Source organism: Erythrolamprus reginae, chromosome 3 (assembly GCF_031021105.1).
Source record: "Erythrolamprus reginae isolate rEryReg1 chromosome 3, rEryReg1.hap1, whole genome shotgun sequence".
NCBI classification, from domain to species: Eukaryota; Metazoa; Chordata; class Lepidosauria; order Squamata; family Dipsadidae; genus Erythrolamprus; species Erythrolamprus reginae.
The window spans coordinates 68,654,382-68,670,060 of NC_091952.1; the positions used below are offsets into that span (position 1 = coordinate 68,654,382).

Consider the following 15,679-nt stretch of genomic DNA (forward strand, 5'->3'; position numbering starts at 1 on the left):
CTTCTGACATTATAGTATTCCAATCCATAGGGGTTAAGCAGTTCCTTTCACCCTCCTTCTACATAGGGATAGGTTCTGGTTCATAATACCTAACTTCCTTGGTTTCTAAACTATTCGATCCCACTTTATTCAGGTAAAGAGAGTGATAGATTCATATTGAGAACAGATCATCACAAAGAGGACTTCATCTGTCATTGCTGCCATAAAGGTTGATAGTTCTAGGCAGTTTTATCTTACAAAATACATTCTGCTTGAAGGAAATAGGAGGCCTAAAAAAAACCCTGAGACTATGTTGTATTTATGAGAGGAATAACTATTGTCTACTGAAAATCCTTGTAATTTCTTAGTGCAGCCTTCTTCCACTAGTGCCATGCAGATGTTGGGCTATAACTCTCAATTCAGGCAAATTGTATAGAATCTTGGAGAGAAGGGTGGAAAATCTGCACAATTATCTAACTTTGCTGATCAGGATCACTTTGTATCTGATGTTGTTTACAAGTAAAACCTAGGTTCAATAGATGGAGGGCTACAAAAATATTTCACTGATAACCAAATAGAGAAAATGGAGAATGAAAAGGCTCTACGAAAACACAGGAAGCCAAGAAAAGATTAATTTTATACTTCTTACACATTATATCGATCATTTCATTTAATGCCCTTGGCTCAGGGAAAGCAGTGCAAAATTCTATACTTGCATTATTAAAATTATTATTTGACACTAATTGATACCAGATGGCCAGTTTTCTCGGCTAGCATTCATTAATTCAAAAATGCAAATCTTTCTGTATTACATGTTTGCTGAATTAAGGAAAAGTTAAAGCAGTTTTGGAAATGGAGGTGGGCTTTACATATCTAGACAGGTCTTCTGTTCCACTTTAGTAGCGTGTGACCACACCTGGAACATGTGCTCTTTAGAATGGTCACTACCTGTATTTATATGCCTATAAAGTATTTTTCCCCCTCCAAATTGGGCCCCTAATTATACCCAAGAAGGGACAAAATCAAAACGAAATGGGGGAGAAAACTAGAGGAACAACCCATGTTCTAAAGCAGCCTGGTGTACACTATATATATATAGAAAAATTTGGATGGCTATTTGGTACAATAAATAAAAACGAACTCTTCACTACAACTTTTTAAGTGTATCCTGAATTGTTATATTACACTAATATCAGAGGAACATAAACCAGCACTGATTTCACAAGGTTCCTTTATGGCAAAAATTATGAACAAAAAAGACACTATATACATTCTATATAGGGACTAGGAAAGTGCAAAACGTAGCTTGTGAAGCTGGAAAATGTTCTTACTCACTTCCTAAAAACCCATTTTTTAAAAAGAGAAAATACTGAAAATCTGGGCAATATCATCTGAATGCTCAGAACCATATAAAACCAAAGGTATTTGGCACAATGTCCCTATCTACAGGCCTTGCGAATGATTTGCCAGTATAAACCCAACAGGTTCCACCACAAGGGAAAGCAAGATGCAGTGATAGGAGCCATGAAAGGATGAAAGATTAACCCAGGGGCATCGGCAAGGAGGCGCCATCATGCTTTGTAAATATGTTTCAAGGTCCCATGCACAAACAAAATAGAAAGAGCTTGCATCACAATGACACAATGCCCATCTAGTAATTCTGATAAAAGCACTGCTACAGATGCCACCCCTGGGTTAGTATGTTCTATTATTAAAAATTTAGCCCGTGGCAGGGAAAAAAATACATAAAAACTGAGGTTACGTTTTAAGAAATTTTGACACTTTTTAGTTGTATCTTCTCACAGGCTCTGTTGGAATAAGAACTAAACAGATGTAGTGCACAGATTGAAAAACAGTCTGCTGTGGATTGTTTGGGATCCATTTCATCAATGAGGCACTCTGCCATGAGATCAAAGTGAGGCTGAATTGCCTCAGGAAATCATTTTGCTCTGATGCCAAAGAGTTCTGCATGCACGGAAGATCTACCCAATACAGTGAAAAAGCCACACTGATATTCAGAGATGAGGTGTGGTATTATTCTGTGGTTTTGTATTGGAAGGATGCTTTACTCAAGGTAAGGTGTCTCTTCATATGTCTGCATGGCACTACTGAAAAAGCAGAGATGTGCATTATGGAGAACCTAATGTCTTCCTACCACAGAAGCTACAATTCAGACTTGCACCTTATTTCATCAAAGCTAAATGTTAAAAATGCTTATGACGGTGGAGTCACGGACTCCTCTGTACTCTAATTTCTTTTGACCAGAAGTTGGCAAATGTGTCTCAAAGAAGGACATTTATAGAACATTAGAGGCCGAGGACTGGTCTGACATCTATAATTTCAATTTTGAATGTAAAACACATATCAGTAGAAACTACGCTGTCATTTTTTGAGACAAATTCTGTAATCAGAAAGTTATATAGATGGTCTAAATAGTTCTTTAAGTATATTATAAATCCTGGGATAGGGTGGGTTGCTTAATATTAGAGTGCTCTTCATTAGCCCCAAATTTAATGCCTGGTAGAGATCCATGGTCAAGATTGATTGGAGTTGCAATCAAAGTCATCTAGTTAGGGGAATAATTGTGTATTGATGGGTATTTGTTTGGCAAATCATAAAAATGACATCCAAGGCTAAATGTTTAAATGCTTATATTCAGCCTTGATTAAACTGTTACTTTCCAGATGTATTTCCCCTCCTCAAATTTTGTAATCCTCACCCAGCACGACTATGCTGGTTGGAGATTAGTGGAGTTGAGTTCCAGCACATCTGAATGGCAACAGACTCAAGACAGCTCCTATAAAAAGGATCTATTACCCTGTGTCCCCAAAATAAAGTGAGAGAAAATGAATGGAAGAAAAGAGATTTGCAAGTACATTGATAAGCAGTACAAAACTGGAAAAAAAAAAAGATGATGCTAATGATGTCCATTAAATGATGCACTACCACGATCCATTCTCCCTTTGATCAGAGTTTTCTGACCTCTTGTGCTTTTCAGAAAGAAATGATATGGAATGGCACAAGAAGGGAAGTCCACATTGCGAATTGTGCATAGGTTGTGCTGCTGATTCAATTCTGTTTGCATCTGATGCAAGCTGCAAGGATCCATGAAATGGACTTAAGTTACTGGAAGTCATCCAGTCAGCACCAATTTCAGTTGGAGGGACTGTGGGAATGAAATTCACAGAGAAGTAAAACAAGAAAAAGGTAAACTGAGACTGAAAAAAAAAAGTCTCAACTCAGGAGGCTCCTTCCTGTGGAACCAAAGGCAGATGACCAAACAGAACATAATCCCAAGAACCAAAAGAGCAAATGGGATGGCCCAGATTAAACCAAATAAAATAAAGTGGAGGAGAAAAAAAGTGTTTATTGGGAGTTTGAAAGTAAAAAGACCTTCATGCAGATTAAATAAGGAGGGTACAAAGACGAGAGTTAACAGTCTTACTAGGTCTTTGCCCATGTTGGTTGTGGCAGGAAAGTCGAAGGGCAGCAACTGCGGGAAATGGCTCCAAGAGCAGCAATGACGCTTCCACTCTCATGCTTTCTGGGCTTTGCTTTTTTTTATATTTTATAAAAAGATCCTCATTTTAGGGTTCCACAAACTTGGCTATTGCCCTGCCTGTTAGCACTGCCCTGCAGGAAATACAGCAGCCAGCTCTGTGTGGCTATCTCCAGTCTCTTGCCTTACACAAGAACCTTTATGTTGGGAACACTGGATGTTGGGGATTTCTCAATGCTCCCCAACCATACTGCAAAACCAGGAGTTTATGACGCAGGCAGAAAGCCCAGGAATAAAACCCACCATTCTCTTACCACCAGAGTTATTGGAGGTGGCGGGAGAGCAGTGTCTTGCAAAGGAGACCCAACCTGTCTCCTGTTTCACTGTTCACCTGCACAGATCCCAACGGAAGTGATGGGCACCTCCCTGCCACTCTGCGGTGCTTATTCCAGACTGCAGGTTCCAGAGAAAAAAAAAGAAAGAAGACCTAGGAGCGAAGACAACCAAGATTGGCTCATTCACCTCCATTCTATCGCAATACAGTTATTTTTAGAGCGCAGACTGCACATTGGGGTCCAAGGTTTCTCGGTCAGGAGACTCAATGTAGTTGGCTGCTTCCTGAAGCTTCAGCAACATTGCCATCTGTATAGATAGGATGAAAGACTGATGAGTAATGATTAAATATACCAATTTTTCTCAGCTTGAGGCCTTGCCATGTATGGAGGTTCCCATTCTTTTCACCAATGGCTGAGAATTATGGAAGGCAGTGTTACAATACACTTGGAAAGTAGCAGAAGTAAGGAAGGTTGGTGCAAATCTAACTCAACAGATGTACAGCAGATTGTAAATAATCCACTGCAATGAGCATACAGGGTGCCAAGAGTCTCATAGAGAGAGGAGGGAATAACATTATTTCAAATTATTTGTGCTTTGCATAAGAAGGGAGCTAAGAGAATTGAAAATATGTACAGTTCTACAAAGCAGAAGTCAAGGGCAATTTACACCCAGGTATTTTCAAGTTTACCTTTCACAATCTGCCAGCCTTATTTACAAATATACTATGTATCATATTTTTTATTCAAGTAACAATACATACTATTAGACTTTGAATCTGAAAGGGATGTAGGAAGGGGATAACCCATCTTTGCAACCCCATTAATATTTTCATAGGATTAAGATAAGAGCAAATGTGGTCAGCGAAGATAGGCTAACTCAGGGGTAGGCAAAGTTGGCTCTTCTATGACTTGTGGACTTCAACTCCCAATCATGCTAACTCAGGAATTCTGGGAGTTGAAGACCACATGTCATAGAAGAGCCATCTTTGCCTACCCCCGGGCTAACTAAATGAGAAGAAACAGATTGTCTGTTCCAAGTCCAGAATTTGGGACTTCATCATCATACCATATGCACTTTTTCCCTCCTAAAAGAGGGTGGAAATGTTGATGTGTCTTATACACCAAATACAGCCATTGTTGCCGTCCTGAAGCCCTGCCCTCACATCACATTTTTTGTGAAAAATGGGCCAGATATATGCAAAAATGAGGTGGACATAAAGTCTGGGAGGCCTGCAGAGACCTCCTGAGTGATGGGATGGCAAAAATACTCCTGTTTTTGCAAAAAATGGGCTGTTTTTCTCACATTTTTTCACAAAAATGAGGCAGGCAAAGGATCTGGGAAGCCTACAAAGAACTCCTGGGGACTGGGAGAAGGTAAAAATGACCACATTTTTTTGGAAAAAATGGGCAAAAAATGACCAGCTTTTCAAAAGAATGGGGGGATTTTACCATTCCCCAGCACCCAGGACTTCTCTGCAAGCTTCCCAGACCCTTTGCCCATTTTTGCCCCCAGACCCATTTGGGGTAGAGGGGGGATGGGCAAAAATGGGTGTGTTTTTGCCTTCTAATTATCCATCTAGCATGACTGGCTGAGGAATTCTGGGAGTTTAAGTCCACTAGCCTTAAAGCTGTCAAGTTTAGGGGTTAGGGGTGCAAGGGTATTCAAACTTGGCAAATTTAAGACTTGTAGACCTCAACTCCCATTCCTGAGCTAGCATGACTGGAAGAGGAATTCTGAGAGTTGAAGTCCACTAGTCTTAAAGCTGTCAAGTTTGAAAACCCCTGGGTTCCAGGACCTCTGTCCCACAATCACTTGCTAGCATAAATCTCTCCTAGGCTCAACAGAGGAATATATGTGAAACTGTTCTATCCTATGTCATCCATAACTCATCAATGATTATGTACATAACTATTCCATATAGTTTTCTCAGTTGGTATGCAATGCTCTTTCTTTGACTAATACATCTTTGCCACCTTGTGGTCATATCAGGATAATGCCACAACAGAATCAGACTTTCTCTTTTGTGAAGGTCATTATGCTTTCTGAAGAGGTCAACAATGCACCCTCGATTATATGGCAGAGGAGAACAGAGATTTGTCTTCCCCCCATGTTAACTTGTGCATTCAGTCCTTTACCCTTAGTGCAATTTCAGTTATAAGACACGACGGGAGGGAGAAACAGGGATTGTAAAACAGAGAGGGATATAATGGAGAAACAGCCACTGTGACAATATTACAATTGCCTCCAGTCACAGAGCAATTAAGCTAACAAATTAGCAAAGGCTGTCAATTTTTGACAAAATGAAAATTGATGAGGAGAAATTAACTTCTTTATTCCTATAAGCTATGGTTTTTGAAAAAAAAATTATCTTTCCTTTAGTGACAAGAACTGGGATGCTTATTCAGGAACATGATTCTGAGTGAATGTAGGCAAATATACATGTTTCAGGATCCCATCTGGGTCAGCCACCGGGATCAGAGGTTTTGTTTTCTGAGCTTTTGGACTTATGGTGGAGCCCATCTTCGTAGAACCTCTCTTTCTCTCTGGTGCCTCGATGGTGCAGTGGTTAGAGTACAGGCTACTTCTGCCAGCAGTTTGACAGATCAAATCTCAGTAGGCTCAAGGTTGACTCAGCCTTCCATCCTTCCAAGGTTGGTAAAATGAGGAGCCAGATTGTTGGGGGCAATAGTCTTACTCTCTTTAAACTGCTTAGAGAGGGCCATAAAGCACTATGAAATGGTATATATAAGTCTAAATGCTATTGCTATTGGTTGAGGTGACTGACCCAGATTGGATGATTCTGAGCTCTCAATTTAATTCTCAGTAGCAACTATCCTCATTTGCAAAATGAAAACCTACCAAGGGATCTGATTCCAGAGAATTGGGTGTAGAATCCTTGCCACTCCGTTCCTCTGGGGGAGACACTATGTTGTGGGGCCCAACACTGGGTGGGGGAAGATGGTATAATTTTGATTGGTCTTGCTGGGCTGATGGCCAAGGCAGCGTATCTCTCACCCACTCCACAGGGTCCTCCCAAGCAGCTTTCTGTCCATGCACCTGCGACACAGAAGGGAGAGAAAGAATACTGACACTTGCTAGGAGCAAGTGACATACACATACACCTAGTCTTCCAGTTCCTTCACTGGGGAACAGAGTAGAGCTTAGAAGGTGTCCAAGGAAATAAGAGGACAAGATTGGAAGGAACAGCTTTTCTGCAGGGTTTTATGAATAATTCAGAGTAAAAGGCAATAGACCTCAGACCTCAGAGAGGGGCGGCATATAAATCCAATAAATTAATAAATAAACCTGTAGCCGAGGAATTTATTGATGTGGCTTTAGCCAAATCACTAGTTCTTCTAGAAGAGATGAGGACCCAGGGAAAATTTACCTTGATCCCATCCTTTGCCCCTTCCTGAAGGTAGGGGATAATTGAATTGTTCCAGAGATCAATGAACCAGGTACGGAAATCTTCAATACCAATTGGGCACGACAGGAAGAAACAAGGACCTGGAAAACAGTAAAGGGAAGAAGATAAACTATTAGCCAGTGGGGGAATATCAGACCTATTTAACATCTATTATCATAGTTGCTATCTCTGAAAGGAATCAATATGGGATATAATTATTCCTTTTAAAAGACATTAATTTCTAATTCCAATGATCCACAGCGAGAAGCTATTTGGTGTATAGGATTTGCCATTCAGATCTAGAATAGAAACATAGAAGACTGACGGCAGAAAAAGACCTCATGATCCATCTAGTCTGCCCTTATACTATTTTCTGTATTTTATCTTAGGATGGATATATGTTTATCCCAGGCATGTTTAAATTCAGTTACTGTGGATTTATCAACCACATCTGCTGGAAGTTTGTTCCAAGGATCTACTACTCTTTCAGTAAAATAATATTTTCTCATGTTGCTTTTGATCTTTCCCCCAACTAACTTCAGATTGTGTCCCCTTGTTCTTGTATTCACTTTCCTATTAAAAACCCTTTAACATATTTAATTATAGACATTCTGTCCCCTTGAATATCTGTATAGGTTTACTTCCTAAAATGTTATAAATTCCAACCCCATAAAGATATCTTCAACCATAATACAGCAAGTAAAAATAATGAATAGGGCTGTCAAAAATAGACTAATTAAGAAAAGTAAAGATGATACAAAATAATATTCTAGTAAAGAATAAATAAAGCAGAATAACCTAGAAAAACCAGATTAGACAATTAGAGTGACTCTAAGCATATGCATATTGCTTTTCCCTTAACTGTAAGGAACTCAAATGAGAGGCTGAAGCTTCCATGTGGTGTCTTAACCTTTCTTTCATTAGTCTGAAATAAGATGCAATGTGATGGTGAGATACATTTCAGCTTCCTGGGTGATAATCTTAGGCTTACCAATGAGAAAGTCAGAAGTGCTATGCTTCTCCAAGAAGGTATGGAGGTGATACCAGAGCTTTGGCACCCAGTCCAATACACGTAGCAGCTCATCCCGGTTGGCATTGACATCACTGTCAGACTCAAGCAGCTTCCGACGTAAATAGCGCACCAAGAAGCCATTAGCTGGTTCCACATTATTGGAGAAAGTCAGCATCCTATAGAGTAATATATGTTGGTTATGGCAAAAACAGGAAAAAACTCAACCCAAGCAAATTATCCTCTTCTATTGTCTTTTCTAGACTAAAATATTGAGTAAAAGAAAGAACTTTACATCTTCCTCAAACAATTTGCATAAAGTACATAGTGTTCCCTCGATTTTCGCAGGTTCGAACTTCGCGAAAAGTCTATACCACGGTTTTTCAAAAATATTCATTAAAAAATACTTTGCGGGTTTTTTCCTTATACCATGGTTTTTCCTGCCCGATGATGCCATATGTCATCGCCAAACTTTCATCTGCCTTTAATAAATATTTTTTTAAATAAACTTTAATAAATAAACATGGTGAGTAATGATCTAAATGGTTGCTAAGGGAATGGGAAATTGCACTTTAGGGGTTTAAAATGTTAAGGGAAGGCTTGTGATACTGTTCATAGCCAAAAATAGTGTATTTACTTCCGCATCTCTACTTTGCGGAAATTCAACTTTTGCGGGTGGTCTCGGAACGCATCCCCCGTAAAAATCGAGGGAACACTGTATTCCCTAAATATAAATCTTTGAACTCGACCATATAGAAGCGACATTCTAAATAGACATTGCTGTAGTAATTAATTACCTGAAGCTGAGATGGAGGCCATGATTTGGAGTCATTTTAACAGGCTGGTTAGTTGTTCCAATTATGTAAGGGCTAATAAGGAAGAGAAGGAAAATTGCATATAGTATATTTGGATCTATTTTGCTTATTTACAGGCTACCTATCTGACATATTGATTCTAAGTAGCTCATTACATGCTCAGAGCGTCTTTATTCTGACCTCCCACCACTTTCAGTAGCATTGTGTGTGTGTGTGGATTTGTTTTGAGTTTTGTTGTGCCTTCCAGTCAATGTTGACTCCTGGAGACTGAAATGCTGAAGATAAAATAGTGTGGCTACCTTTTTCTGGTAGTTGTACTGTACGGTGTTTTATTGCACTGCTCTGAGGCACAATAAAACACACAGGTATTTCGATTATATCTAAGTATTAGGTGTTTGAGACATTAGATGATCTATCAGTTAAACCACTACTTGCTCTATGGTACTGAAGAGGAAAGTTACAACATTTCCTGCCAATGTCAGGTTGGTCATCCAAACTAAGGATGAGAAAGTTCTCTGGTTTAATGCCAATCATATGTTATGCCCAAAATAATGATGCAGACATGTCATTCACAAAAAGCTATCATTATTAGGTACAGGTCAGGGAGGGGGGAAAAATCACAATTTAACATGATCTGCAAATTCTTGTAATATACATAGTTTACAGGGCAGGATCTTTATTCTGGTATTCATAAGCTCAATACCAATACATATCTTGGTTTCTCACCATTTGTGATATTTGCAGGTAAGTGCTCCATTGACAAGCTCGCTGATGGAGCCAGGTTCACTGAGATCATCTAAGAGAATAACTAATGGAACATCAATCCCTGTTTCCCGATCAATCTGATTGGCTAGATTGGAGAGGTAAAGTTGTAAATCCTGGTGCAAACAATGAAAGTAAGATGTTATTGAATTAATATAAAGAGAATATTCAGAAACTTTACAATACAGAATCATGGGGCTATCAGGAAATTTTACTGGCTTAGTGGGCTTATGGCTGAGAGCTACTAGTTCGAACTTAACGTAATTATGAATAATTATTCTAATTACAATCATAGAATACTAACAAAGGGGTGGAAGAATACATTCATGAAAATTAAGACTTCCATACTATACCTATCTATAAAGTTTCATTGAAATTAAATTTAGAATTACATCGAAAAATGAATGAGTTCATGGATGATAAATTGTCCCAATTAAAATAACAGAGGGACCTATCAATAAGATCATGTAAAGATTTCAGTTAAAATCTGCAGATTCTGTCCTTGTGACTATTCAGAAATTAAACAGTCAAAAGTCTCCTACCTTGCAAGATTGCTGGTGCATGTTGAAAGTATTAACGATGCCTTCGGTAACCTCGCGGCCAGAACGTTCCACCAGGTATTCAGCCAGGCGATTGGTCAGGTAGGTCTTGCCAGTTCCACTTGGTCCAGAGAGAATAAGGCGCCGGTGCTTGAGTAGAAGGCTTATATAGTGCTGCATCATTGGTTTGGGGATAAGAGTCTCAAAAACCAAGCTGTCCACGCATTTTTCTTTCAAACCTACACCCAAGAATATAACAAGAAATCTTCATAGCATCACAAAGTAGCCTCAATGTTGCATCAGAATGACCTTTCATGTGCCAGATCGGTTTCCTTTATTTGGTAGCAATTTTAACAAAAGTTTACCCCAGTTTCTTCCTAGTTAGTCAGAAATATGCATATTGTAAAAGCCTCATGCTTATCAGGCAGCATTATTCCTACTTTGGAAGGCACTTAACAAACACACTTTTGCATCAAATTGACAGGTCTGTTTGAAAAGGACTTATGAGGGAGGCATTCAGATAACCTACTATTCATTATTCAGACTTCCAATTTGAGAAATACCAGATTAAATAATAATCTGAAGGGATGTTGAAGCTGAGATTTATTTCCATCTAATACCAAAACCAGAGAGAATTGTCTACTAACTAATGCTACATATAAACAAGTACAATTCTTTGCATACAATTACTACAGCATAGTGCAGTGATGGAGAACCATTTTTTTCCTTGGGTACCGAAAGGGCATGGGCGCATGCTATCATGCATGTGTGAGTGCCCACCCATAATTCAATGCCTGGGGAGGTGAAAACAGCTTCTTCCACCCCTGGAGACCCTCTGGAGGTTAGAAATAGCCTGTTTCCTAACATCTGGTGGGCCTAGAAGGCTCGCGTTTTGCCCTCACCAGGCTCAAAAGGCTTCCCTGGAACTGGAGGAGGGTAAAAACGCCCTCCCCCATCCTCCTGGAGGCTCTCTGGAAGCCAAAAATGCCCTCCCAGAGCCTTTGTGGGAGCCAAAAATCAGCTGGCCAGCACACACATGCACATTGGAGCTGAGCTAGGGCAAATTATGGCTCTGCATGCCATTTCTGGCCATAGGTCCACCATTACTGGCATAGTGCTACAGTGTTACAGTCATCCTCATCAACTATCATCACCTAATTCTGGACTTAGAAGTGCTTTCCAGAGCCTCTCTGAACCCTGTTGCTTTTTCCTCTCTACCAATCATTTGGAAATAAACAGTTAAGAACCAATGGGGGAAAAGAGCCGGACCTTTCAAAGTTACAGCAATGCTGGTCACACCCCGGCGGGAAGGAGGTAGTTCTGGCGGCTCCATGTCCAAGATTCTTTTAACATGGTTGATGCTGTAGCCATAGACAGACTCAATGCTGAGTCCCAGAGTCAGAGCAGGGTCCATCTTGGTGACATAATCCTAAATAAAGGACAGAAAGTTTTCCAATTAGTGGGGCTCTCAAAAAATTTTTTGACACTATACTTATTCTGCAAATACAGTAAGAAAAGGGAAGATAAACATGGTTTAGAAATAAGATCAGGTATAAAGATAAATAATAACTGCCACTACAGATATGACTTAAAACAACAACAAAAATCCCACGTAACATCATGTACTCTGTTTATTGATCCACTGTACTCTCTCCCTGGTTTTTTAATACTATACTTATTCTGCAAATACAGTAAGGAAAGGGAAGATAAACATGGTTTAGAAATAAGATCAGCTATAAAGATAAATAATAACTGCCACTACAAATATGACATAAAACAACAACAAAAATCCCACGTAGCATCATGTACTCTGTTTATTGATCCACTGTACTCTCCCCCTGGTTTTTCAGTTCTCCCTGTCAAGCATTTAACATTCTGTGGCCACTGAGAATGCTCAGCCACTGCATTGTTTTAAGAATACATGTTGTTTGTTTCCTCTCCCTGCCCTTCCCCTCCCCTCCCCTCTTTTCTTTTTTTGCATTTTCTACAACTAATATATCTTCTTTTTGCCAAGTCAGTCCCATATTCCAGAGCTGTAGCTGTAGTCCCTCCCCTCCCTCCTTTACTTTTCCCTTCCCTTTCCCTTCCCTTTTTCCTTTCTTCTTCCTGGACTGGATTAATTGCTCTCGGCCATATCTGGCCCAGGGGCTAGGATTTTTCCACGAACCACCAAAATTTTCTCTCGGGCCACCAGTGGTCCATGGACCACAGGTTAGTGACCTGTGCTCTAGATATTTGAAATAGTTTTTGAAGATGGAGCTGTACCAAAAAAGATGTTGTTAATTAGCAACTTACCTTGAAAACCTGGCAGACAGCTTCATCCAGCATTTTCCAGTCTAATTTCCCATTCACTTTGCTACTGCCCAAATAAAATTCCTGCTGCTTCAAGTCCTAGAAGCCAAACCAGAGGTACAATATGGCTGGAGATGTTTACAAAGTCAACTGGGTCAGCTCATTAAAGTTATATCCCCTCCCCCAAATATGTTGCCTATGAGACATACTGTCCCAAACAGTGACCTCCCTCTTCTTGTGATGCTACTTACTCCTTTGATAATGTGCTGAGGTGGCATGCGCACTACTATTCGCAATACCATTTCATCCTTCTGGGAACCAGCACTGATGCCATCCATTGGCGACAGTTCTGGAAAAGCAAAATTCAAACACATTATGTTTGATCATCTCATTTTAATTGCTGAGAAATCCTACCCTGTCACACACTGAAATTGAGTTAGTTGCACCATATTTGTCCACACAAAAAATTAGACTCATTCTTCCCCGTAGAAGAATTTCTTTCTTTAAAATTAATTTTTAAAATTATTTCCAAAACCTGATGGGATAACTAAGAACTCTGCTTTGCTTTATTTGAATTTAGTAGTCCTCACAGAAAAAGCCCTTATGATTTTAGAGAAAGAAGATCTCTTTTGCGGTTCCATTGATAATAGATCAGGTGCTTCCTGCTTTCCTGTTTCTCATATATTCTCAAAAGCTGAATAATCCTGGCATTTCTACTTTCTTTTTCTTTTTAAAATAATGTATCCATTCCCAAAAGCTAGAAATGAAACAAATGTACAGTTTTCTGGTAAAACTTTCATAAATACTGCCTTTTGCATGCCAATAATAATTTCTGATTAAAAAGTCTATGAATATTATCTCTTTAACCTGTGATTTTTATTTCACTAGTGTATATTTTGAAACTGTTTTAATGTCTTCTTTAATAAAGAAATCACTATTTTTAGGACTTTTGTCTATGTTTTTTTTAAAATATCAGATTTTAGTTCAGAATCTCTGATTCATAAGAACATAAGAAGAGCCATGCTGAATCAGGCCAAAGCCCATCGAGTCCAGCATTCTGGGTCACACAGTGGCCCACCAATTGTCCATGGGGATCTTTAGCAGAAAGAGAAGGCAAGGCCTTCCCTTTCCCTCGACCCCCAACAAATGGTACTCAAGGGAATCCTGCCTGCCTCAACCAACATAGAGGCGGCACATGGACGTCTGTTTCAATAACCACCGATACACTTGGCATCCGTGAATCTGTCTAATCCTGCATTGAAGCTAACAAGGCTGACAGCTGTCATGACCTCTTCTGGAAGTGAATTCCATAAACCAACGACCCTCTGGGTGAAGAAATATTTCCCTTGATTTGTCCTCACTTTCTTACTTATGAGCTTTAGGGAGTGTCCCCTTTTCCTAGTATTGTGTGATAGAGAAAAGAAATTTTCTCTATCCACCTTTTCTATCCCATGCATGATTTTATACACTTCGATCAAGTCACCCCTTAAGCGCCGTCTTTCAAGGCTGAAGAGACCAAGGCGTTGCAACCTGGTATCATAAGGGAGGTGCTCCATTTCCTTTATCATTCTTGTTGCCCTTTTTTGCACCTTCAATTTTACGACAGCCACCATGTATGTATGACATGATTAGATTAGACAGACACATGCATGCAAGAGTGTACACTGTAAAATTAGTCTTTGGGTCTAATCTTATATTTCTTTTTCTGGGGCATCTGTCCAATATTCAATGTTTCTTTCTCCGCCCCTTCCTCCTTTACATTAATGGGTTCTAATACACAAGCTCCTTTATTATAGATATTTGTGCATCTCCTTTTCTTTACCCAGGTTCCACTTTCCCTTTCCCTTGTAGATTCTCCATTTGGGAGAAAGTTCTGTTAATAAAACACATGACATCATCAGCAGTCTACGTATATTACCGTGTTTTCCCGAAAATAAGACCCTGCCTTATGTGCTTTTTGAACCCTGAAATAAGCACTTGGCCTTATTGCCAAGCACTCAAAAGCCCAATTGGGGTTATTATCAGCGGATGTCTTATTTTGAGGGAAACAGGGAACCAACAGAAATTTGCAAAGCAATTTCTGCACAAGCCATTCCTTATACAGAACAGCTGGTTTCCAATTGTGATGGGTTCAAAAGAAAAGCTCCATTTTGTGCAAACCCGTTAATTAAGTCCTCGGAGAGGGGCGGCATACAAATCCAATTAAATAAATAAATAATTACTAAATAATTACTAAATAAATAATTACTACATGTCACATTCTGCCTGATATAAACAGGACTTCACATAGCAAATATTGTTTCCTTCTCTTTCCCCTATGAACTAATTTTGATTCTTATCTTTTAAGCATGGATCCTTAAACAACCCCCATCACCTGAGAAGATTATGATTGAGAGGCAAAAAATAAGTTGCTTCCCCTTTTCTTTTCTTTCCTTACCTGTATCAGTTAAACTGGGACTGAAAGAGTGACTCAGCTGTAATCCTAGGGAACGCCTTGGGGAAGATGCAGCAGAGGAACTCAAAACATGGCTGGGGATAGATGATGGCCCAGGTGCTACCTTTAGCCGGTCATTTTCAGCTTTCAATAGATCTACTTCCAGCTAAAGGAAATAAACAAAGAGCAATAGCTGGGATAATATACCTAATAAGAACAACAACGCTCATTCATACCATTCATTATTTGGAGGGCTTTCCTGCCACTCCCATTCAAACCGATCTGAGCATTTTATATATCCGATTTATGTAAATGTGGTTGAAATTTACAGAATTAAAACCAAGACAGTAAAAGCACAGGTCCTAAATATATAAAACTCTACATCCATGACACTTTGATTACAGAAACAATAACGGCCATAGTTTATTGATCATTTAGTCTATCCAGATTCCTAAGAGGTCAGTAAGGGGCGAGTACAAGTGCACTAGAGTGCCTTCCGTCCCCTGTCCTATTGCTCTCCTATATCTCCTATACCTTTCTTCTTTTCCTATATCTCTTCTTTTATTCTTTCATTGATATGTTCTATCAATCTATCAATATTACTATAT

General features: G+C 39.4%; 1 protein-coding gene across 17 annotated transcripts in view; it reads right to left on the minus strand.

Moving 5' to 3' along the window:
• Positions 1–3,326: 3,326 nt before the first annotated feature.
• The window catches only part of NAV1 (neuron navigator 1), a 320,658-nt gene continuing 308,305 nt past the window's right edge, over positions 3,327–15,679 (minus strand). For all 17 annotated transcript variants that reach the window (XM_070745727.1, XM_070745723.1, XM_070745729.1 and 14 more), the window contains 11 exons: positions 15,075–15,237; positions 12,889–12,986; positions 12,641–12,736; positions 11,615–11,774; positions 10,349–10,584; positions 9,771–9,922; positions 9,027–9,098; positions 8,212–8,408; positions 7,203–7,321; positions 6,674–6,871; positions 3,327–4,120 (listed from right to left, as the gene is read on the minus strand). In XM_070745727.1, the coding sequence (XP_070601828.1) occupies positions 4,028–4,120; positions 6,674–6,871; positions 7,203–7,321; positions 8,212–8,408; positions 9,027–9,098; positions 9,771–9,922; positions 10,349–10,584; positions 11,615–11,774; positions 12,641–12,736; positions 12,889–12,986; positions 15,075–15,237 (1,584 nt within the window). In that variant the 3' untranslated portion in view covers positions 3,327–4,027. The remainder of the gene's footprint in view (positions 4,121–6,673; positions 6,872–7,202; positions 7,322–8,211; positions 8,409–9,026; positions 9,099–9,770; positions 9,923–10,348; positions 10,585–11,614; positions 11,775–12,640; positions 12,737–12,888; positions 12,987–15,074; positions 15,238–15,679) is intronic.